The following is a 23,195-nucleotide window of genomic DNA, read 5'->3' as shown; positions in this document are numbered from 1 at the left end:
TGTTGCTCAGAGGGTGGTGAGGCAATGAAATGGGTTGCCCAGAGAAGTTGTAGATGTCCCACCCCTGGAAGTGCTCATGGTCAGATTGGATGGGGCCTTGAACAACCTGCTCTAGTGGAAGGTGTCCCTGTCTGTGGCAGGGAGTTGGGAACTGGATGATTTTTAATGTCCCTTCCAACCCAAACCACTCTGGATTCACTCTGGGATTCTGTGAAACTGGAAAATCTGCATCCATTGCTTGGCCTTTTGCAACAAAGACCATGGAGTGTTTTATCTGAGGTGATGGGGACTTCTGGTACTGGCACAGCCAACCCACATCTTCCATTGCCACAGGGAGGTGTTCTCAAATACACACTCTCTAAAGGTGTCAGAAAAGCAAAGCAAAGACAGAACAGCTGGGCCTGGTTCCATGTTACTGGGTACATCAGTCAAACTGGTACCCCAGCCTGCTAAAGTTGGGCTCTGAAAACCACCCCCAGAGCCTTTGGTTATGTTTGTATTTGCAAATTAGCTTGGCCAGACAAGATCACCAGCTCTGGCACACAGTTTTACCCACCATTAACACCCTAAAAATAGCACCCTTTGCCCAGATGAACTTTGAGGGATTGGAGAGTCCTCCAGATTTGAGTGCTTTATTATTATCCCTCTCTAAACACTTCCCAGAGCAGCTACCTGTGACACCACACTGCTGCAATGATTGGAGCAATTCCCAGCTCACCATAAAGCAGGTAGAGTGGTTGTCCTTCTTTAGACACTTTCCCAAAGTAATTTTTTTTCATTCTTGCTTCTAAAATACTGGAACTGATGAGGAAATAGGGAAACAGAAAAAGTAGGTAATACCTCTCACCTTCTCAGCTTCTCTCTTAAAATTTAGGCTGTGAGCAGAGGTGACAGAGGGGGCTGGCTGTGAGGATCACAGCCTGAGGACATGACAGTGAGTCAGGGAAATGCCTCTTCCCCATTGCACTGCTGCCTGGATGCATCCCTGTCCCGTACCAGGTTACACCAGGGGTATTTTGAATGAATAAATTCTGAAAATAAGCCAGGGCCCCAGCCTTTCCCAGCTCCTGCACAGGATTGCTGGGACTCATGATTGACTCAGCCTGGTGGAAGGGCAATTTCACTGTTCCCTAAAAATAGACCAAGTGGTTCATCCTCTCAACATAGCCCAGCACTCTGAGATAAAACCAGCTGCCAGAGACCACTGGGAGGCAGTGAACAGGAGCCAGGGTGTGGGGTGTGGAGCAGGGCTCCTTTTGGGATACACAAAGGGCTGTCTGGCCCTGGCTTTCACACAGATTTTCCTCTGGGGCTGTCTGAGACACGACTCACCTGTTGGGACTGCAGAGAACTCCCTGTAAGTAATTCTGGGGTGGATCAGAATGGGGTGAAGTGTTGCATGAATATGAACTTCAGACTGGTCCTAAAATGCAGGGCAAAGGAGGATGCTTGTGTTTCACGCTGTGAAAGTAGTGCTGAAACTCATGGAAAGCTGTGGATTTTATTCTGCTGGCCCAGAGCTTGGTAAATCCTGCTCTGTGCTGCAGGGGTGTTCCATGTGTGGTGCCTTTGGTTTGGTTCAAGATCACAGTTTAGGGCACAGGGGATAAACAGAGCACTGTAACTGTGTGCCTTTCTTCTGTCCTAAAATACTGAAATTCAGCTTTGAAGCTTGAATTCATGGGGACAGATCTGAGTGTCTACTCTCTCCCAAAAGAAAAAAATACCCAATTCTTATTTATGACTCTGATCACTTTGAGCACAAATAGGAGAAAGAATCTGTGTGGGATCCAGTTGAGCGAGAGGGATGCTGGGGGTGGAGGGGACACCTTCCTGACCCAAATCCTGTCCAGGACTGGCTGTGGGCAGGCAGCAAAGCATGGACTGTTCAGAAGGAAATGAGCTTTGCTTCACCTTACATCCCTAGGGAACAGAAGGCAAGGAAGAATTAGTTAAGGAGGGAATTTTTTTCCATCTCTCTTCAATCCCTGTCTCCAGAGAGGCTTGAAAAATGTCTTCATGACCCTGAGCCAAACAAAGGGCTTCAGGAGCCTGTGGGGTCAGAGCATTAACATGGCCATACCCCACTCTCTGTTTGTGCTCACATGAGTGGAAGAACTCTCCAAAAACCTGCATCACTAAGATGGAGCAGAGATGTGCCCCTGTGTGTTCACATGTGTCTCACACCTGATTATCCATTTGCCTTTTGGCTCTGAGGGCTGTCTCATGGTCACCAGGACAGCCAGGACTTCAGGTCCAGCCCTGGGGATGCCCCTCAGTCACTGTGGGGAAGGCCTGACCTGAGCTGAAAGCAATATTTTTTTCAGCTCATGCATTTGTTGATGGCCAATATTTCCTTCTGAGATTCACGTTCAGTTGATGGCTGTGAGAATGACAGAAATTCTGTAGCTTTGTCCAGTTCCCTCCAGGTCTCCAGTTTACACCCAAATCTTTGTATAAAAAATAAATAAGTGAGGTAGCTTCTGATTTTTGTTAGAAAACAGGAATTTAGGGAAAGGAAGGTGGAGTTGTCTTCTTTTCCCTGTGTGTCAGGTACAGATATCACTTTGTGAGAAGAGGCAAAATATAAAAATCCATACTCTTGTTCAGGCAAAGTGGTGGATGATTCACTAGTGACAATTAAAGGATTCAGCATGGACATTTGTAGGAACATCTCGCCAAGGCTGTTTTCAGTCCTTGAATAGACTCAGTCTGGTTTACAGGATACAAAAGCTTCCTTTTGGGAGGAAACCAGGCCAGGATACCCTAAACCTTTTACTAAGAGGGAGAAAATCCTTCTTTAGCACTGGTGAAAGTGCCACAGCTGGGTCTGAACAGACAAGTAGGAATCTTTCCTTGCAGTTCTGTACCTTACTGGTATTTCATACATTTAATCCAGCCATTCCTCTCCTCTCCCATATTGTCTCTGGAAATTTGCCTTACCCAGAAACAAATGGAAATTCCCTAGAATCTCAGTAGCTACAAGTGGGTTTGGGGTTTTCTCTTTAAAGGATACTGCTAATTCGGTTTGGGGTGTGACTTGTCCAAAACAGTATTAAATTTTCTTGGCTGCCGGTGATAAAGAGCCGACAGCAGCATGGAAACACCAGGACAAGAATAGAAAAGCAGGGCAGGGCCTTGCAGCTCCTCAGGGCATGTGGCATCCCTGCAATGCCCCCACGTAAACACCATGGCATGGCACAGCAATGCTGGGAGATGCAGGGCCCTGATCCCTGATCCCAGTTGGGCTCTGCATCCCGGGCAGGATGGGAGGCTGGGGATGCTCTGCCCGCACACACATTCCCAAGGTATCTCTTCAGAGGGGTGACACAGGGCTTCCCTTAAAAGGTCTGGTATTTGTGGCATGCCAAGGAGCCCTCTCCCCAGGCTGAGGCTGTTCCAGTGGGGAGCTGAGTGTTGCTGGGGGTTTTAGAGGGAGGAGAGCTGCTGGCATGGGTGGTCATCCTGAACTGCAAGGGCTGAGATGCTACAGTGCAGGAGGGAAAAGAGCCTGGGAGATGGGTTGGGGATAAAAGTGGTGCTGATGGTGGGATAGAGGATATAGAGAAACAGGGAATGGATATCAAGCAGGGGTGTTTATGACCATTCCAGTGAAAACCCCTCTGTGAATAGCAGATAGAGCCGCTGGAGGGTACGAGAACGATGTGTCAGGGGCAGTGCTGGGCACCCCCAGTGACACACAGCCAGGGACAGTCACTAAACATCCACTCGGCCTTTGTTGACCCTTTAATAACACAGCAGAGGGACACAGAGAACGAGGCAATGCCGAGGGCACAGTCGGGGCTGCACCCAGCTCCTCCTCCAGACCCTCGGTACCCAAACCGTGGGGTGAGGGAGTGATGGATAATGGGGTTAATAGGATGATGGGGTGATGGGTTGATGGGTTAATAGGGTGATGGGGTGATGGATAATGGGGTGATTCTGGATCCCCCCTAAGGAAAGACAAGCCCACAGCAGTTGGCCCACGCAGGAAGGCCATGTCCCCAAACAGCAGTGCCACTCGCAGCTGTCTCTCAGAAGAGCTTCTTGGCATTTTTTTGGTGCCCAGAATAGAGTCCTCCACATTCCTGGATTTTTGCAAAGCCCAGAAATAGCCCCGAGCTGCCTTGGGGCAGATACTCAGCTCTGCCTGAGGCTAAATTTTCCCAACTCTTCTCAGAAGCTCTTTAAATTACCTGGGGGGTCCTGATGCTGCTCCTGCAAAGGACATTCCAGCTGACACCAAAGAGCCAAAAACATTTGCAGAAGTGACCAAAGATCATGAACCTTTCATTTGGAGGTTCTAAAAACTGCAAAAAGATCTGATTTTGAGAATCAAGGGCAGGAAACAAGACACTTTTTTTTCTTTCACAGCTTCCCACCCTCTCAGGTTTGCAAATGCAACTTTATACATGTGCATAATGTTAATTATTTTACTATAATTAGTAGAAAAATCCGAATGCATGAAATTATCATTTAAATGTTATTTCCTCTTCAACACAGCTGGTCTTTAGTTACATTATTTTATTTTACTTTTTTGTCTAGCACCTTCCTTTGTTTCTGGTGCTTTTCTTTTCATCCCATTTCCCACCCCAGAAATCACCTATTAGCTCTATGTACCAGAGCCTGTCTAATCATTGCAGGAAATGGCTCGCAGACAGGGCAAAATCTCTCTTAAATCATTTCCAAAGAGAATGATTTCTATTTATTTGATATGTGTTAGTAATTACATTTATGTTCTATATCAGCAGGGCTCCCCACCTCCAAATCAGGGATATATTGTATATGATGCTGGACAAATTTATTTGAAAAGACAATGTATACTCATGAAAGTTTGGAATCAGAAAAAAAAAAAAAGGTTAAGTTGTGTGATTTTCATTAATCATCCAACTGTAATAAGTGCTGTTCTTATATCTGAGTTGGTAGGTGAGCATGAGAAAATCTCAGTACTTACCTTTAAATGTTGATTCCTAGCCTGTATAGTTTTAACAGGTATTCTTGGACCAAAACAGTAAAAAACCACATGAATTCTATGTAAAAAGAACATGTTGACAATTGCCACTCCGGCACACAATAGGCCAATCCACGACAGAAAGAAAAAGCTTGAATTTCAAACACTCCCAGTCCTTTGTAGGACTGAAAATGAGAGAAAGTACTGCGGTTTGAAAAGAGAACAAAGTGTGATCTGGGCATCAGGAGGGAGCACCCGTGAGGGTGAGCAGTGTTTTAGAGCATGACTGGTCCTCACTCTTTGCTAGATTCTAAAATCCCATCAATGCTCCCTGGTGTATCTCTGTCCCACCTTTTTTCCCCCTTCCTTCTGAAAAAACAGATGGCATTTTAACATTCTGTAAAGCCTCATGAGTGGGTCATGAGGGCAATGAGGATCAGATAGAGATTCTCTCCTGCCCAAATCCTCCCTGTCCCAGGTCTACCCTTCCCTGGCCACCCACCACTGAAGCATCCCAGAGCCACTCACCTTTCCAGCAGCCTCCAAACTGGGGCAGCAGGGACCCTGCCCTGCTTCCCACACCTCCCTCACAACGTGTCCCCTCTGGCAGAGCTTCCCTGCGGACCAGGGCCACTGGCAGAGGGGTTAGGGCAGAGATTTAAACCTTTCCCCACTGACTGAGCACCCCCAATGGGCTGCCTGGCCCTGGATTAAGCAGCAGCACTGGGTTCCCAGCCAGCTTTTATGGGTGCTCACCCATCCATGCAAATTCCCCCAGCCCAGCCATGGAGCTGTGCCGGTATTTAGGAGTCACTTTTGTCAGGGAACTGATTCTCTGGGAGAAAAACTGGGACAGATGTGATTCTGCACATGGCAGCTGTCACATCCAAGGGCAGAGGCACTTAGAAATGGGGACCCCATCTGCAGGGATGTGCTTCCAGCTCTGGGACGGGTCAGTGAGATGCTAATGGTTTCACTGGAGTGGACAGCAGGGACAAGCAGGTGGTACTGGGGACATGTCCAGTCACACAGGGTGTCACTCACTCCTGGGTCAGGAGGCTGAGCTGGTAGTGACCATCAGATGGGGGTAACCCATGGCTGATCCTAGGGGATCCCCAAATTCCCAAAAACAACCAGTCCAGTGAGCCACAAAGCAGCGTTTCCTTGTCAGTTCACCTCCATCCCCTTGGAATAGAAAGTTGTCTTTACAATCTGAAGAAATCACTTGTTGTCCTGCCCTGATTTTCCCAGTGCTAAGAAGCTCCAGGACATGAGTCCCTTTGCTCCTTGTGGCCTCTGAGATTTAGGTTTGGGTCCTGCACGGTGGGTTACACCAAATGTCTCGTGGTACTGGAGCTGTGGAATAGCCAAGGCATGAGACCACAGCACATCTGTGCTCCATGGCACAGGTCAGGCCAACACGGCAAACTCAAAATTTCCTGCAGAGCAGCAAAGTCAAGCAGGCACCGAGCAGGGGGTGGAGGATGCTGGATTTGGGAGGAGATGCTCTCTGCAGCACTGCTCCATCACTGAGCAATGGAAAGGCACAGGACCCTGGCAGAAGCCCCCATCCCATCCCATCCTATCCCATCCCATCCCAGCCCATCCCAGCCCATCCCAGCCCATCCCAGCCCCGTTACACAACCCCCAGCTCCCGGAGCGCCGAGGGGCGACACAAAGGGCTTTGCTTAGCAGCTGTGTTTGCTCAGGGCGGCTGATTTTGGGAGCACAGCTGATGACATGTGGTTGGCCAGGCGACCCGGGACACTGCTGCTGAGCTTGCAGCTTCCTTTTTTAATAGGTGACTCAGGCTCTCAGTAACTCACTGGGGTTGGTGGTGGGAGCCAGGCTGTGAAGGAGTGCCAGCAGCAGAGGTGGTGGACACCAACAGGTGGGTAGCATTGTTTGTTCATAGGATAAAGTGGTTTAAATAGAAAGGAGAGTGAGACAGAGCTGCCCTGTTACTGGTGAGATGGGGTTTTCTCGGGGGAGGGAGGGGGCAGAGGTTTTGTTGGTGATTTGTTTTCCACTTGTTAGGAGCTGGCTGCCAGGTGTAAGTTGATTCTGGTTCAAGAGACCTGCAATATTATCTCCAGCAGGAGACAGAGCAGTTGAGTGATTTACGGGCAATAATTGGAGAGGAAGTGAGTGAACTTTTAGATGAATATTTAAGAGTCTTTTCCTCCCATTGCCTTGCCTTCTCCCCTTGTGTTTAGAAAGACCAGTGAGTATAAATGAATGAATACAAGGAATTATTTCCATGTCTCACGGCCCTCCCTGGGCTGTGATTTAGGGGGCAGAGACGCTGTAAACCAAACCCGATCTACAAATACGTGGGGCATGGGAAGAGCTCAAAAAGCCCGACAGCTGCTCCTTATGGGCAGTCCAAACATTGCAACCCCTCGCACAAAATGTGCAGATTCATCCGGCGCCAGACACTGGCACGAAGGACATTTTGCCGACAAACGCCGGCAGGGAGGAGCATTCCCCGTCTCCTTCATTTGTTCAGCAGCGCCACGGTGCCAGCCGCTGGGTGGGACGGCACGAGGGGGGGTTCAGGAGATCTTTTCCTCCTATTTTAGCTCGCAGGGGATGCTTTAATGCCTGAGGTATCGTGTTTAACAGCGGGGCCGCAGTCGCGCAGTCAATCAGCGCGGCGCATCGCTCAGCAGAGCCGCTTTGCTCAGAGGGGCTCAAATTTGGAGCCCGGCACAGGTTTCAGACTGGGCTTCCACATCATACACAGCAAATATCAGCCTAATCCTGGTGTGCATAGCAGCCTTTAGCTGTGCTTCAGCATCGCAGCTGGGGATGCGGTGGAGCCGCACCTTGCTCCCGGCTCCTGGGATGCCCTCGGAGCATCTCGGGTGTCACCATCCGCTCACACGCGACATCTCAGCCTTCCCGATAGCGGAACGAGCTGAAGTTCTTCGGTTCTTAGCTATAATTAGCGATTTGAGGGAGGCAGCAGCTTGTTTCGGCAGGCAGGGACCAGATTTTGTGCAAGCACAGAGCCAGCACAGAGGGTTGGAGCAGCCCTTCCCCAAGGCAGGAGGATTTGTGAGAAGTGATAAGCAAACACAGGGCTGTGCACAGTCTGTGCACTGCTAAAAAAAATAGTTAAAAAATGAGGAGGGAAAAAGAAAAAGAAAAAAAAAAGAAAAGAAAACAAAGGCAGCGATAAGGGGATGCCTTCAACAAAAGCCTTGTATCTAATTTTATCTGTCATTAAAACAAGCCCTGTGGCCTTTCATCCATCCAAGCTAAAGGGTGAAAGAACGGGCAACACTGACACTGTGCTATTTCCCGCTGCCTGAACTGGAAATCTTCCTTCAGCTGCACTATTTGTTCATGGCTGGAGGGGCATGTTGCTTTTCTTTGTGAAGCATGTGAACCTACAGGCCTGCAGGTCAGTACAAATTATATCATCCCACAGCCTGGGGTGGGAGGAGACCACTAAACATCACCAGCCCAGCTCATGGATGCAGGGATATTTTTGCTAAGCACTTCTCACCAAAACAGGACTTGTGTCAGCCTAGGCAGGGTCCCTGCCTTGCCATGAGGGGCTCCCATCTCCTAGATGTGGTTTTCAAGACAGCCAAGGGCTTGTGTTCATTTTCCCAGCCAGAAATGGTGAAAATGTGTGCTTGGTGTCCTTTCTGCCTCGAAGCTAGCACGGCTCACTGTGCCCAGTTCTCCCCATTGCTCTTACTGGGGCACTTAGCCAAATCTCATCACCATGCAAAGAAGAAATTTGCTGTTTTCCAGATTGATTGGACTCTTTTTTGCCTTTCCAGTAGGTAATTCAGCAATGTAGGACAAAAGAAAGGCATTCCCAGGCAAGATTTTTCAAATTCCTCAAAGAAGAATTTTTTTCAAATTCCCCAAAGGTTTCTGCAATTGGTTAGCACACGCTGCAAGGACCTTCCTGATGTCTCCAGAGCAAAGGGGAACAGTTTTAACTGAAAGAAGAGAGATTGAGATTAGACATCAGGAAAAAGTTCTTTGCTGTGAGGGTAGTGAGAATGGTAATGCCCAAAGAATTATGGATGTCCCATTCCTGGAAGTGTTCAAGACCATGTTGAACAGGGCTCAGAGCAACCTGATTTAGTGAATGGCATCCCTGTCCATGGGGATGGCAGGGGGGTTGGGATGAGATGTTCTCCAAAGTTCCTTCCAACACAAAACCTTTCTATGATTTCCTGGATGCTGTTCATCTCAAAAATCCAGGATCTAGTCATAGGTCAGGGTGTCTTGAGCAGATTGGGGAAAATGATGCAACTACAGGGTGGTTTCAACCTCACTGCCTATCTCAGGGTGCACCAGGTCTGCCCCTGCATGGCTGTAGACAGATAATTCCCTTTGACTCAGTGTTTAGGCTGTGGACAGCCAAAATCAGGGAGAGAGGTGCCGTATTTAGATGAAGATTTAGCAACAAAAACAAACAAAAAAACACATTAAGGAAATTCTGTTTCCTCCTCTGGTGTCCTAGTGACCTCCAGCAAAACTGGGCAGCTAAATCTGTATTGCATCTCACTGCTTCTCCATGTATCCAGCCTTGGTTCTGCATCAAAATGCCTGCACACCTGCAGGAGCAGCTGGAATAAAGGACAGCAGAAATCTTGAGGTTTGGCACCTTCCAGCAGCACCACTGGTAGGGTCTGACAGCTCACTGAGATCCCTCTGCTGTTATCATCGTGGCTTTTTGGTGCATGTTCGTGCCTATAGGAACTGGTATTTCATTTGAAGGACATTTTTAGTGCATTGAGTTGCTTCTTGTGAATTTAAAATAGAGTAAGTTTCTTTCTGTATTTTAGAGGAAAATCTGAACTTAACATGCAGAACACAAAGAGGAAGAGTCATTAGGTTTGTTGTTTTCTAATTCTCGTGATTTGGGGGCCGAGGTTTGAGGGCAAAGAATGCTGGAATGGCTGCAGTGCTTCTAGTGTGCATGTATTAAAAAGTACATCAGCCCTTTCCTGGCTGTGCAATAGCTGGATTTGTGGAGAGAGAGCCCATTGTTCAAAGCAAAAGCATTGCAAATACCTCACTAAATCCAAATGCAGCAGTGCAAGCCCTGCAGAGAACAGGAGAACTTTCTCGTGTTTTTACAGAGGGAACAGAGAAATCACAGCCCTGACCAACCTGGAGGGCTGAGGTGCACCCTGTAGGTGTAAAGCTCTAGATGTTATGTATGTCTGTGATGGGAGGTGGAAATAACCATCCTCACACCTGGGTTCTTGGCTACATCTTGGAGTTGCTTCTTCCTTTGAAAACTGAAGCTCCAGTGGGGAGGTGGTGCAGCCCAAATTATCAGACCTCTAAATTCAGAGCAGAGTTTGAAGGGTCTACCAAGAGCTCCCTGCTACATCCTCAAGTCTCACCCTTTTCATCTCTCCTGAGATGAGCTCCCAGGGGAGAGGCAAACAGAGGTGGATATAGCTCCTTGTGAGGCACACCCATAGGAAAGGGGTACAAAAAAAAGTAGGAATTGGCTCAAGTTGGATGTGTGTGGTTCCTCCATGTCCTGTGACTCTCTCGTGTTTGGGGACGGCCTTGCCCAGGGAAGCAGGAATGGGACCAAAGCATCACTCTCCTCCTGGCTCCACCTCAGGAAATGGGAATATCCATGTTTTTCCCTGAACCAGGAGAGTGTGATATTAAGTTTTGGGGGATCACTCGGTGTGCAGAGCCAGGACAGCGATGCTGGCCCTGCCCTGCTCTCTGTGGCTCACCACACACGTCTGTCCCTGTTCCAGATGATCGGGCACGGCCATTTCTAGACCCAGCAGGCAGCACCAGGCACACAGTGCAGCGAGGACGAGGGAGGCTGTGTGCACCCTCCGTGAAGGAGCTGTCGGCTCTGTATCTCTCACAGACAGCTGCTGCTGCTGCCGCCAGCCCCGCACAGCCGGTAAGGACAGCGTCCCCCCAGAGCCATCCCAGCAATGGCCCTCCAGCAAGTGCTGGGACAGCCTGGGAGAGCACAGCTCTGCCTTTGCAAATCTGAAGAAACAACATTTAGTTTCCCTAAAGGGACCATTTTTCCTGCTTGTGAATGTAGGATGTGTACAGACACTTGCATGTATCACATATTTATTAAATTCACACATGCACACACCCCTACATCCACTAGCCTATACAGTTTACCCATAATTAGATTTCCTCTTTATTTGTATGTTTATATTCACATACATCCATGGAGGAAATAATTAGTTCAGAGCAACACATGTGTCTCCATGCTATCCCCATTCTGACACACACACACTCTCATATATACACACACTCACATATATATATCTATACATCAATATATCTATATATCTATACATGTATATATCTATATATGTATTTATCTATATATCTATATATCTACATATCTACATATCTATATATCTATATCCATATATGCCACATTCCAGCATAACTTCACAGTGCAAACTCCCTGTGCTTCTCTGTTTATATCCCTTAGTCTGGGATGCAGGGATTTAATCCCCCTCTCCAGCCTGATCATCAGGTCACAGGATAATACAGGTTATAAGGATTATGAGGCATGTTTTTGCCATTTCCCCAGTTCCACTGGTGATCTAGGGGTGACATGGGGTGGGATTTCATATCTGGAACCTTCCTGCAGGCACATTCATTTTTCCCCACACTCTCAATCTTTTATGGGGCCCCTGTTCAGAGTCTCTTGAGTGTTTATCAGGGAGGTCCAGATGCAGCAGTCTCAGATGAAAATAATAAGTGGAGACTGCATTTGGAAAATTACAGCTGGTTAGAAAACCAATAAATTTTTTTTAAATTACAAAGCAATGAATTGCACAATTCATAATTCAATTACAAATGCAGATCAGTTTTATTTTTTAAAATATTGAAGTATAAGGAAAAAAAATAGGCTAAATCAAACTTTGGAGAAATCAGTGCTAGTTTTGTTTTTCCCCTAACTTTAAAAAAATGTGTTTGAGGTTTTGTTTGTTGACTGAGACATTAGGAAATTTATATCTCATCAATCTGGAATACGATGGTTTTCTCAACTCTACAGAACTTCCAATGAACCCAAAGAGAAAATCACTCCTGCATGGTTTTCAGTTCTTTGTAATTGATATACACATTAGTACACATAAGTATATAAAAATACATATGCAGATAATGTGTCTTGCTGTGCAGTTTAATGGCATTTCTCCTCATATCTTTTCCAGAGTACTGTGAAGGACAACTCCATTCACTCTCCCCACAGACAGAAAAAAAGCAAGGTAGGAAATGTTTAAGATAAGCACTGTTATCTAACCAAATATTTGTGGCCTGTGAGTGTGATCTAAATACCCACACAAGGCAGCCAGGAGCACTTACATGCTGAATATAGCTATCAGCTGCTCGGCTGCCCTTCCCCACATTCAGAAGTTCTTCACAGATTAAAAAAAAACAAAACTACAACAGCAAAAAAAACCTTATTTTAAAAAATGCATTCCAAGTACGTTGGCTCATGCGAAAGATTTGTATTTTTCACTTGCTGCAAAATATGCTGATTTTGGTGTTCTGAGTGTGGGTTTCTTTTACTAATATTCAAAACTTATTTTTAGCCAGAACAATCTGTGTGTAACAGAGTGAAATAACACCGCGCACCATTGCTTTGAGCAACAACTAATAATATTCCAGGCATAACTCTGCAGACGTAACTGCACAGGCATGCCAAGGGTCAGCAGATCTGTTTACTGAAAGGAAAGCCACCAGGATTACAGTCTCTTTTAGACAATGATTAAAGGCTTCAGCCACCTTCCCTGTGGATAAATGCCCAGGCAGTGCAGGTTGCAGGTATTCAGTTCAGTGTTCGGTGCTCAGGATGCACAAACTGAGGGGGAAAATTGCAGAAATGGAGGCTCAGAGGGAGACTGGACAACCAGAGCTCACTCTGTTCCCTTTTCTACCAACACTGCTGTGAATTTGAGATGAGCTCAGTCTGAGTGAGTAAAAACAGGTCTAACTCTCCTGGCCCCCAGCTGCAGGTGTTACCCCATCCTCTGGTCTCTCAGCCTTGCTTTTCCTCCTCAGGCAGCACAGATCATCAGGCCTGCTGATTCCAGCAGTTAGCAAACCTTAGTTAGCCTCCTGTTTGTCAGCCTGCAGGTCAGAATAGCTTTATTTAAGTCTCCAACTGTGCAAATGTGCATCTATTTTTGTGCAAATGGTGACATGGGGCACACCTCTGAGTGCAACAGAAGAAACCATTAATCAGATGAACATCCTTCCCCAAGCCCTCCCTCCTGAGCAGTGAGTGGGCACCTCATAGTGCTACAAAAACCCATCATGTTACCTCACCAGTTCAGTTTGGCTCAGTCTGGTTCCTTCGCCCCATTGTCTCCTACAGAACTCTTCACAAATAGTTCCTTGGCTTCCCCTGCACCCAGATCTTTTGTTCCCAGACTCTCTGCAGGTCCTCAGCTGGGAACACAACAGTTCTGGACACTGGACAGCAGGAGGGAGAAGTTAACTTTTCACTGACTTTTCTAAGTCAGACTTATCTTTCTTGTGGTCACTCTCTCTTGGTCACATAGTCCAAACTGGGCACCTCAGTTGTGCTCTAGCTGGACTGAATCCTGGGAATTGTAGACTAACCACCTCACCTGGATTAGAGACCTCGCTTTGCTGTGGAACCAGGGCTAACACCAAGCCTGGAGCGTGTGCAGTGATGTGATGCTTTGGAGTGCTGTGTGCTACTGAACCAAAGGTATGGAGCTTACTGGGTGCATGGATTTCCCCTGTTGGCTTTTCTGTTTGCCATTCACTCCATTAACAGTCACGGGGATGGGGGGTGAGAAGTGATGCTGACATTTAAAACTGTTTCCCCAAAGATGTCAGAAGCTCAGAAACCATCTAAAGTTGCCATCAAGAAAATGGAAGATGACCTGCCTCCCCCTCCAGCCGTTGGCTCGGTCCAGGTCGTTGCTCCAGGGGGTCAGGATCTCAATGCCCTCCCGGTGCCTCCTCCAAAGCAAGCCTTCTCCAAGTTCTACCAGCAGCGCCAGGTGAATGAGCTGAAGAGGCTCTACAGGCACATGCACCCCGAGCTCAGGAAGAACCTAGAGGAAGCTGTGACTGAGGACCTGGCAGAAATGCTTAACACTGAGGATCCCAATGCACAGGCCTCCGTGAATCTGGATAAAGTTCTCCCGGGAGAAGTTCAGTCCATGCGCTGGATTTTTGAGAACTGGGCTCTTGACTCCATTGGGGACCATCAAGCCACGAAGAAGCTGACAGAAGAAGAGATCATTCCCACTGGGGATGTGAAAAGCACTTCCCTGAGGTTTGAAAGCCAGTCCATAAATGGATACAACCTGTCAACATCAGCCAAGGTGTCGGAAACAGACTTTGCCAGAGGGGATGTTCGCACTGCCCGGTGGCTCTTTGAAACCCAGCCACTGGACACATTAAATAAACTGTATTCGGATGAAACTGAGGTGCAGGAGGCAGTTCTCAAGGAGCCTGTCCAGGGAGGTGACGTGAAAGGAGCCAAACAGCTCTTTGAAGCACAGTCCTTGGATGCCATAGGACGCTGTTCCTCAGTGGAGGAGAAGAGCATTCTACAACTCAAGTCAGAAATCCAGGAGCTTAAAGGTGATGTTAAGAAAACTGTCAGGCTCTTCCAAACAGAGCCCCTCTGTGCCATCAGGGACAAAAGTGGGACTATCCATGAAATCAAGTCTGTCTGCCGAGAAGAAATTCAGAGCAATGCGGTCAGGACGGCTCGCTGGCTCTTTGAGACTCAGCCCCTGGACACCATCAACAAGGACACTTCCAAAGTGCAGATAATCCGTGGGATCTCACTGGAAGAAATTGGAAGGCCAGATGTCAGTGGTGCGAGGTGGATATTTGAAACTCAGCCTCTGGATGCCATCAGAGAAATCACAGTTGAAGAACAGGACTTCAAGGCTTCGACAGATTTTGTCACAGGGGCAGATGTCACTAAACAGCGATTGCTCTTTGAGACCCAGACTCTTGACTCCCTGAAAGGAGAAGCTTCAGAAAGTGTTGTAGCCAAAGAACAAGTCATTGGAGGTGATGTGAAATCTACACTCTGGCTCTTCGAAACACAGCCAATGGAAACCCTGAAAGACAATTTTGAGGTGGGACGTTTGACGAAAGTAGAGCTGTCAGCAGAGGAGAAGGGAGATGTGAAGCAAAGAAAACATGTCTTTGAGACCTGCCCCCTTGGCAGTATCTCCAAGGCATTTGAGGAAGAAATTCCAGCCACCAGCATGGAAGAGGTTGTGAAAGGGGATGTGAAATCTTTCAAGACCCTGTTTGAGACCCTCCCCTTAGACAGCATTAAGCAGGCTGATGCTGAGCCTGCCACCAAAGAAGAGGAGGAGAAGATTCCAGCTGGCAACGTCAAAGCCAACCAAATCCTGTTTGAGACAACACCCCTGTATGCCATCAAGGACAGCTTCGGCAATTTTCACGAAGTCACCTCTGTAAGCAGAGAGCAGATCATCAGCGGTGATGTCAAGAACTACAAGTGGATGTTTGAAACCAGGCCCCTGGACCAGTTTGATGAAAGCATCAAGAAGGTGGACATAATACGGGGGATCACAAAACAGGAGGTGGTGGCTGGTGATGTCAGGACAGCCAAGTGGCTCTTTGAAACGCAGTCCATGGATGTCATCCATCTCCAAGGCACGGAAGGGGAGAAGCATCCCTCAGTGAAGAGGGAGATCTCCCAGAAGGGGGATGTGAAGACCTGCCGGTGGCTGTTTGAGACCCAGCCCATGCACACCCTGTACGAGAAGGCTGAGAAGAAGCAGGAGGAGGATGGCAGCGTGCCCCAAGCCGATGTGAAATCCTACACATGGATGTTTGAGACTCAGCCCCTGGACTCCCTGAAAGGCCAGGAGGAGCAGTATTTGCAAGTCAGTAAGGCCTACAGTCAGGAGGAATTACAGGGAGTGGACGTCAAAACTGTCCGGCACCTGTTTGAGACTGAACCCTTGGGCAGCAGCACTGCCAGCGAAGCTGACCGGAAAAAAACCATGCGGTACTCCAGCCGTGTGGAGTTCCAGTCTGGGGAAGTGTCCAGAGTGAAAGAGTTCTTTGAAGCCAAGCCCTTGGACACAGCCACCAAGCCAAAATCCCAGAAGGATGCTGGAACAATTGAAGCTGGGTCTGTGCACAAGTTCACGTGGCTCTTTGAGAACTACCCCATGGACACCCTGAAGGACAGCTCTGAGGGCATCCAGGAAATACCTCCTGAAAAGGATGTCAAGGGCGGGGATGTTGGAGGAAAGAGGTTTGTCTTTGAGACCTATTCCCTTGATCAAATCCATGACAAAGTGGATGAGACAGAACTCCAGAAGATCCAGAAAGACACCATGAGCAAAGCTGATGTCAAGTCCTGCACAATGCTCTTTGAAAGCCAACCTTTATACGCTATCCAGGACAAAGAGGGGGGATACCATGAGGTCACCTCAGTGCAGAAAGAAGAAATCATGAAAGGTGACATGAAAGGTGCCCGGTGGTTGTTTGAAACTAGGCCCCTGGATCAGATCAAGAAGGAAGAAGAGGTGTTTGTGATTAGGGCTGTCACCCAAGAGGACATTAAGAAAGGAGATGTCCAGACTGCCCGCTGGAGGTTTGAGACAGAGCCTCTTGACTCCTTTTCAGGAGGAAAGTTGTCCGTGCCCAGAACAGTGGATGACGTGCAGAAGGGAGATGTTCAGTCCAACAAGCAGCTCTTTGAGTCCCAGCAAGTGGGCCAGAAGAAGTACGTGAGGATGGTGAGCGTCAGTGACGTGCAGCGGGGTGACGTCAGGACATCCACCTGGCTCTTTGAGAACCACCCCGTGGACTCCCTGTACGGGGACGCAGAGAGAAGCTCGTCCATGAGCACAGTGCAGAGAGAGGACAGCCAGAAAGGGGATGTAAAACGCTGCACCTGGTTGTTTGAAACCCAGCCCATGGACACCCTTAAGGACACAGAGGTGACGGCCAGCGCTGGGACCCAGGAAGAGATCCCTCATGCAGACGTGAAAAGCACAACGTGGCTCTTTGAGAGCACACCCCTGGATAAATTTAGTGCTTCTGAAGGAACCATAGAAATTGAACTGAAGGAAAGAACCATGAAGGAGACTTTAGAGACTCTCTGCACTTGCCAGGCTATCCAGCATGATGGGATCCTCATTGAAGCTAATGATATGGAGAGTGTGAAGATGGTGAAGTACCAGCTCGGCAGCCCAGGAGCTCCAGAGATCCTGAAAGAGGAGATTGTGGGAGGCCACTTGCAAAGGATTATGCTGCAGCTCCTGCACAGGACCAATGTGGAAGCACAGAGCACGCTGGTGGAGGAGGACAGAGAGGGCAAGATCAAAGTTAGCCCATTGCAGCTGCTGGACCAGAGTGAAGCCAATAAAGGCAAAGAGGACTTGAGTGGAGATGTAGCCAAGGCCTTACAGGGTCTCCTCAGTCAAGATGCTTCCATCAAAAAGGGGATGGTCCTGCAAGAGACAAAGTCAGGATCAGTGAAGATGACCCTCTACTCCCTCCTGTTCCATTCTGTCCAGCAGAAAGTCGTCAAGGGGGATGTGAAGTCAACGATTGGGAACTTGTTGGCTTCTTCTCAGGAGCAGAAAGCAGCAGCCACCATCAAGCGTGAGGACAACGAGAAGGGAAATGTCCAACTTTTTGCGAGCTGCATTGAGAAGGGAGACCTCAGCTATCTGAGGAATCTCCAGCAGGAGTCAGAGATACAATCCCTCATCTCTGCCCAAGCCGAGGAGGGGGCAGATGGGAGCGGCCCACGGGTTGTGCCGGGGGCTAACATACATGTCTTGCCAAATAAAGAACAAATGGAGAAAGTGATTGCAGGAGGTGAGCCAGGGGCTGTGGAGGGAGCGAAAAAGGGATTTGTATGTGAAAGCACGGGCAGAGAGGGTGTGTTAGAGAGAGAGGCTGTGCATGCAGCAGGTGTGACAGGCACCACTGTGCAATGTCTTGGGAAGTCCCTGCCCACAGCCATGGGAAAGGAAGAAGTTCTGTCCAGAGGGCTGAAGGTGACTACAAAGTCAATCCAAAGGGTTGCAGATGCCAGCAAGAAGGCAGAGAAAGAAGAATCCACCACTGCACATTTGAAGGAACCCAAAACTATGATACAAGGCACGTTTCCAACCCAAATGACAGCTCAGAGGGCAGAAGTGGATGGGAAACAGCAGAGTGTGGTGCCTGGGCAAGCCAGCCAGACTCAGACAGAAGAAAAGGCTTTGGGGACTGATCTTCAGGCTGCAATGCAAAGCCTGAGGCTGGCAACAGCAGAAGCAAAAAACATTCAGCACCACGTTCAGAGCAAGTTCCAGAGGAACAGGGAGGAGGTGCACACAGCCTGCAGGCAGCAGACAGTCAGCTCACAGGGCACCATGACCCTTCAATCGACCGTACACCAACAGGACTCTTCATCCACCAAGCAGGAGAGCAGCAGCACTGCCACCAGGACCACCACCACCAGAGTCCAGGAGGCATCCAAGACCCACACAAGCGTGTCTCAGAAGAGCATAGCATCACACAAAAAGGTCAGTGCTTCTGAGGAAGTACAGGGAGGACAACTATTGAGCCAGGAAATCCAAGTTGTGCCCAGTAGAGATTTTAGCATTAAGGATGGCCTTTATACTGCCACACCTGTGAAAACCTATATAAACCCTTGTGTTGAGTCTGATTACAAAGAGCAATCAGTGCAAGAAGAAAGAGATGTTGGTGTCAGAGGGGATGTGCAGACAGCTATCAGAGCACTGCAAAGTGCCGCCACAGAACAGCGCCTGGTAGAAAAGGAGGACGTTGTCCGAGGTAATTTAAAGGCCACACTTCAGTCGCTGGAAAAGTCTAACGTTAATGTCTCCAGAGGGGATTTTAAAGCTGCTATGATATACAGAAATGCAGGGCAGTCCTATTCTGTGTGTAAAAAGAAAAATGAGACTCAACTCGCTAGTAACGAGACTGCTGTAGTGGCTTCAGGGTCACAGGCTGATAATGACTTTCCTCCTCCTCCCCCAGTTGCTGTGATGAAAGCAGAGCATTGCCCACCCTCAACTAAAGCAGCAAGAGAAGGTGCCCTTCCATTACCAACCAGCAAAGATGAAGCCCCAGGATGTTCTGCACTACTCCAGACCCCTCCTACTGCTCCCCCTTCTCTGTCCTGCAAACCCAGTGACCAGAGTCCTGCAGAGAGGCCCAGGACTCCTCCAAAACCAGAAAATACTGCCCCACCCAAGAAAAAACCTGTTCCCCCTCCCAAACCTGAGCACCTTTTACATGAGGCACATTCTGCCTCTGCAAATAACAGCACAAGCAGATCAACAAAGCCCATCCCTCCACCCCTGCCTCCAAAACCTTCAGGCTTGAGGGATATCAGCAAGCCAAGGCCTTGCCCCACAGAGCTGGGATTAGGCTGCATGGGAATTCATGAACAATCAGGCTATGAGGAGGTTCAAGCAAAATGCTGCAATTTAGAGACATCTGTGAAGAAGTCTGTCACAGTTCAGGGTATAAACCCTGAGAGAAAGATGCCAAAATACCCTGCCAAAACCCCTCTTCAAATAGCAGAAGAAAGGTACAAGGCCAGCAAAGGAGGACAAGGAAAGGTAGAACCAGACAATGCTGGGACCTCAAAGCCAATGAAAAATGGAGTGGTTGGTTTTGAAGTCAAGCAGGGAATGATGAGTGATAAAGCAGCTGCTCAAAGGCAGATGGAGCTGTGTCGAGAGGAGAATGGGTGCTCTTCACTGTCACCTCCAGCCTGTCCTGGCAGAGCAAAGCCACAGGATGTGCCAGGACAAACCGAGCCAAACACCTCCCCTGTAGGTCACAACACCCCTCCAAAAAGAGGAGATGGCACTGCACAAAATGCCTCATCCAAGGTGGAATGGGAAAGTGTATCTAATTCTTATGGATTGCGGGATTGTCAGAGAGTCGTGCAGCAGGTGCATGAGAGGAGGCAAACGTCTCATTCAATGTCCTTCCATCAGCAGTCAATAAACTCCTTTGAGGAACACCAGCAGGGAAATAGCAGGCAACTGAAATGTCCTGACAGGGAGGCAGAGACACCTGCCCAGGAGAAGCCAGGAGTTGTTATGAGAGAAAAAAAAAAGAGAGAAACGGAAGATGAGCGTCGGAAGAGGTTGTCAGTGCACAAAGAGGAGATCATGAAAGGCAATGTCAAGGAGGCTATGGAGATCTTTGAGAACCTCAGGAGACAGGAGCAGCTGCAAGAGATCTTGACCCGAGTGAGGGAGTTTGAGGAGGAGACAAGCAAAGTGGACGTGAAAGCTCTCAAGAGCTTCTTTGAGAAGGTCCCCGAGTGGGTTGTGCGCCAGAAGGCCAAGCAGCAGGACAAGGCTGAGGCAAAGGGGGACACTGACAGTGCCCCCTCCGTGGATCTGGTTTTTGAGGACCTGGAGCGAGCAAGTGCTGAGATTCTCCACCTGAAGGAGCAGACACTTGCACGCATCCAGGACATCGAGGAGGCCATCAAGAAAGCCATTTATTCTGTTTCTAGTCTCAAGTCTGAGTCAGACATTGCTGGGCTCTCAGGGCTGTTCAAGGAGTCTCTGGGGAGCGCCCAAAGCTCTGCCAGCAGTAGCAATATCCGTAAAATCAGCATTGTTTCAAGCAAAGCCAGGCAAGAGGATGTCATGCTGGAGACAGGGGAAGCAGCATCTGTGGAAAGTGCAAAGGTGGCAGAAAAGACAGAGGCAGCCAAGGCAGAGCTCGAGGTCCCACGCCTCATTCAGTCTCGTGTCAGCTCTCCCTCCTCACCTTCCTACATCTCCATCGAGTCTGCTGCCAGGAAACCAGCAGAGTCACCCAGGACAGTACATTCCCCCCAGGATGGCCCTTCACCAGACTGTCTTGACTCTCCAGGAAAGAGGGATGCTTTTGCTCAGAACAGCTTTAGCTCCTATAACCACCCCTCAGCAGGGTCTGCTGGGCATGACACGAAACCCTTGGAGAAGAGGCCAGACCCTGTCCAAACAAAAGCTGGGCTGAGCTCCATGAAACAGCAAACGCTGGGCAATGCCAACCATCCAAGCAGTGACAAAGAGAAGAGTTCTCTGGACACCTCCAAAGACAGCTGCCACTGTGGGGTGAAAGGCAGCTTTTCGGAATACCGCTCCCTGAATGTCCCCAGTCCACAAAATCCACGGAGGCAGAAAAGCATCTTGGAGCTGCAGACAGGGCCTGATGGGTCCAAGCTCTACGGAGCCACCCGGACTGTCATGGAGCAGTATGAGGAAATGGACCAGTTTGGAAACAAAATCATCACCTCGTCCACCACGGTCACCAAGCAATCCGAGACACAAACGTCTTCCACGTGCGATGTGGTTTCTCATCCCCAGTACGAGGTGTCTGCCTCACCTGTGTTTCGGAGGTACCTGAAGAGCCCAGGGGAAGATTTCCACACCAATGGGAGCTTTCAGGAGCCAGGAGTGGTCTTTGTCACCTTTGGCAACTCCAAACCAAAGAAATAGGAGATTCTGGAGAGCAAGAGAGGACTGTATAAGACAAAAGAGAAAGGCCACGACAAACATTTCTCCTGTTTTATCCACATTACACACAGGGATTTACCTACACCCTAAGGACTTCTCAGGGTCATCCTCTTGGTGTTTGCACACAGACAGGACAAGTGCAGCCTGCCTTGACACTGGAGAACAGCCCTCACCTGGCCAACACGACAGACTTGGTGCTGCACCACAACCCAGAGTCCTGGCACTGTTAGAAGCACAAGGGAAAAATCCATCCATGGGCACCTTAGGGTACTTCCCCCTAGAATGTTTGGTGGGGGTGGTTGGAGGTGTTGCATCAGGCTTCTCTGAACTACTGCAGAAGGAAGGATAGGTAGGATCAATTAAAGAACCAATCAATCTGGTCATTGGCAAACAAACATCTCTATGGTACCTTCTTTTTCTAAGAAGGGCATCCTACACAAACACACACACATATATATATACACAAACTCATATTGATGGGTGGGTTGGATAGGTTTTCTCTTAGCCATTAAGAAAAAAAAAAAGGAAAAAAAAATCTTGAGTTTTTGTCATTCTTGGACTTGGGGGAGTTATTTATCAGTTTGTTTTTCAGTTCCTGGAAAGTGTTTGATGATAATGGAAATTGTAAAGCCAAGACCTACAGCTACTATCAATGCCATTCCCCCAAAGAAAGATGCTATGAAAGATTCTTGAGTCAGAATGGTTACTGCTTTCTTTTCTTTATTTCTAGGATTGTAATTTATTATTCAGTATACACAAACCTCTTATTTTAGATTTTCCATGCTTTCCTACATGTTTACTGTTTCAATTCATTTTGAGACTTTGTAAAGCAATTTTTCTTATTATTATGACTTTGTTTTGTACATTCTCAACTCAAGATTTTAGATTTTTGTGGCTTTTTTTTTTAACTTCTATCGCTGCGTTCTGATGGTAAACTTTACCTCTAAAAATACTTTGGTGTGGTTGAGTTTCTTTTGTTCAGTGCCTGTTTCCTCTGAAAATACCTAGAAGTCATCTTTCCATGGACCAGTTGAATCACACATAAGTCTCTGTAGGGACTTGGTCTACATCTGCTTTATGGTGTGGGTGGATCATCAGCCCTGCAGCAAAGAGTGTTCACACTCTCACCTGAAAAATGAGTCCAGGGTGACACAGACCCCCCAGTCCAGGGTTGTGTGTGGGTGTGTGGAGCCTGGGCAGGATGGGTACACAGGAAAGGTCTGGACACTTGTGTGCATCCCTTTCCCCCATGGAGAAGGCAGCTGAGGTGCTGGGCCCCCAGAAGGCTCGGGAGGAGGAGGTGGTGATCCAGCCCTTACTCACTGCTGTGCTCAGCTCACCTCAGTCTGAGCTCAGGGCTGGCTGGCAAGGAGATTGCTCCAGGCATGAGGAATGTGAGGAGCCCAGAGAGGGACCAGATGGTTTCTCACAGAATCACAGCATATCCTGAGCTGGAGGGGATCCTCAAGGCCCTACACAAGAAATCCCCAAAATCCCACCACATGGCTGAGAGCATTGTCCAAACCCTTCTTGAGCTCAGGCTGGTGCTGTGACCACTTCCCTGGGCACCTGTCCCAGTGCCCAACCACCCTCTGGGGAAACAACTTTTTCCCTGACAGCCAACATAAACCTCCCCTGATACAATTTCAGGCCATGCCCTCAGTTCCTGTCACTGGTCACAGTGTCCAGTGTCCCTCTCCAGTGTCTGCCCCTCCTCCTCA

At 48.4% G+C, this 23,195-nt stretch overlaps 1 protein-coding gene across 1 annotated transcript in view; it reads left to right on the top strand.

Moving 5' to 3' along the window:
- XIRP1 (xin actin binding repeat containing 1) overlaps positions 1–21,456 on the top strand; it is a 30,588-nt gene extending 9,132 nt beyond the window's left edge. The window contains exons 5-7 of the mRNA XM_033075289.1: positions 10,711–10,865; positions 12,151–12,204; positions 13,801–21,456. Coding sequence (XP_032931180.1) covers positions 10,711–10,865; positions 12,151–12,204; positions 13,801–21,456 — 7,865 coding nt within the window. The remainder of the gene's footprint in view (positions 1–10,710; positions 10,866–12,150; positions 12,205–13,800) is intronic.
- Positions 21,457–23,195: the final 1,739 nt, after the last annotated feature.

The sequence above is a fragment of the Catharus ustulatus genome, chromosome 1 (assembly GCF_009819885.2).
Source record: "Catharus ustulatus isolate bCatUst1 chromosome 1, bCatUst1.pri.v2, whole genome shotgun sequence".
Classification (NCBI taxonomy): domain Eukaryota; kingdom Metazoa; phylum Chordata; class Aves; order Passeriformes; family Turdidae; genus Catharus; species Catharus ustulatus.
Note: the sequence above shows the minus strand (reverse complement) of the source record. Positions and strands in the feature narration are given on the sequence as shown.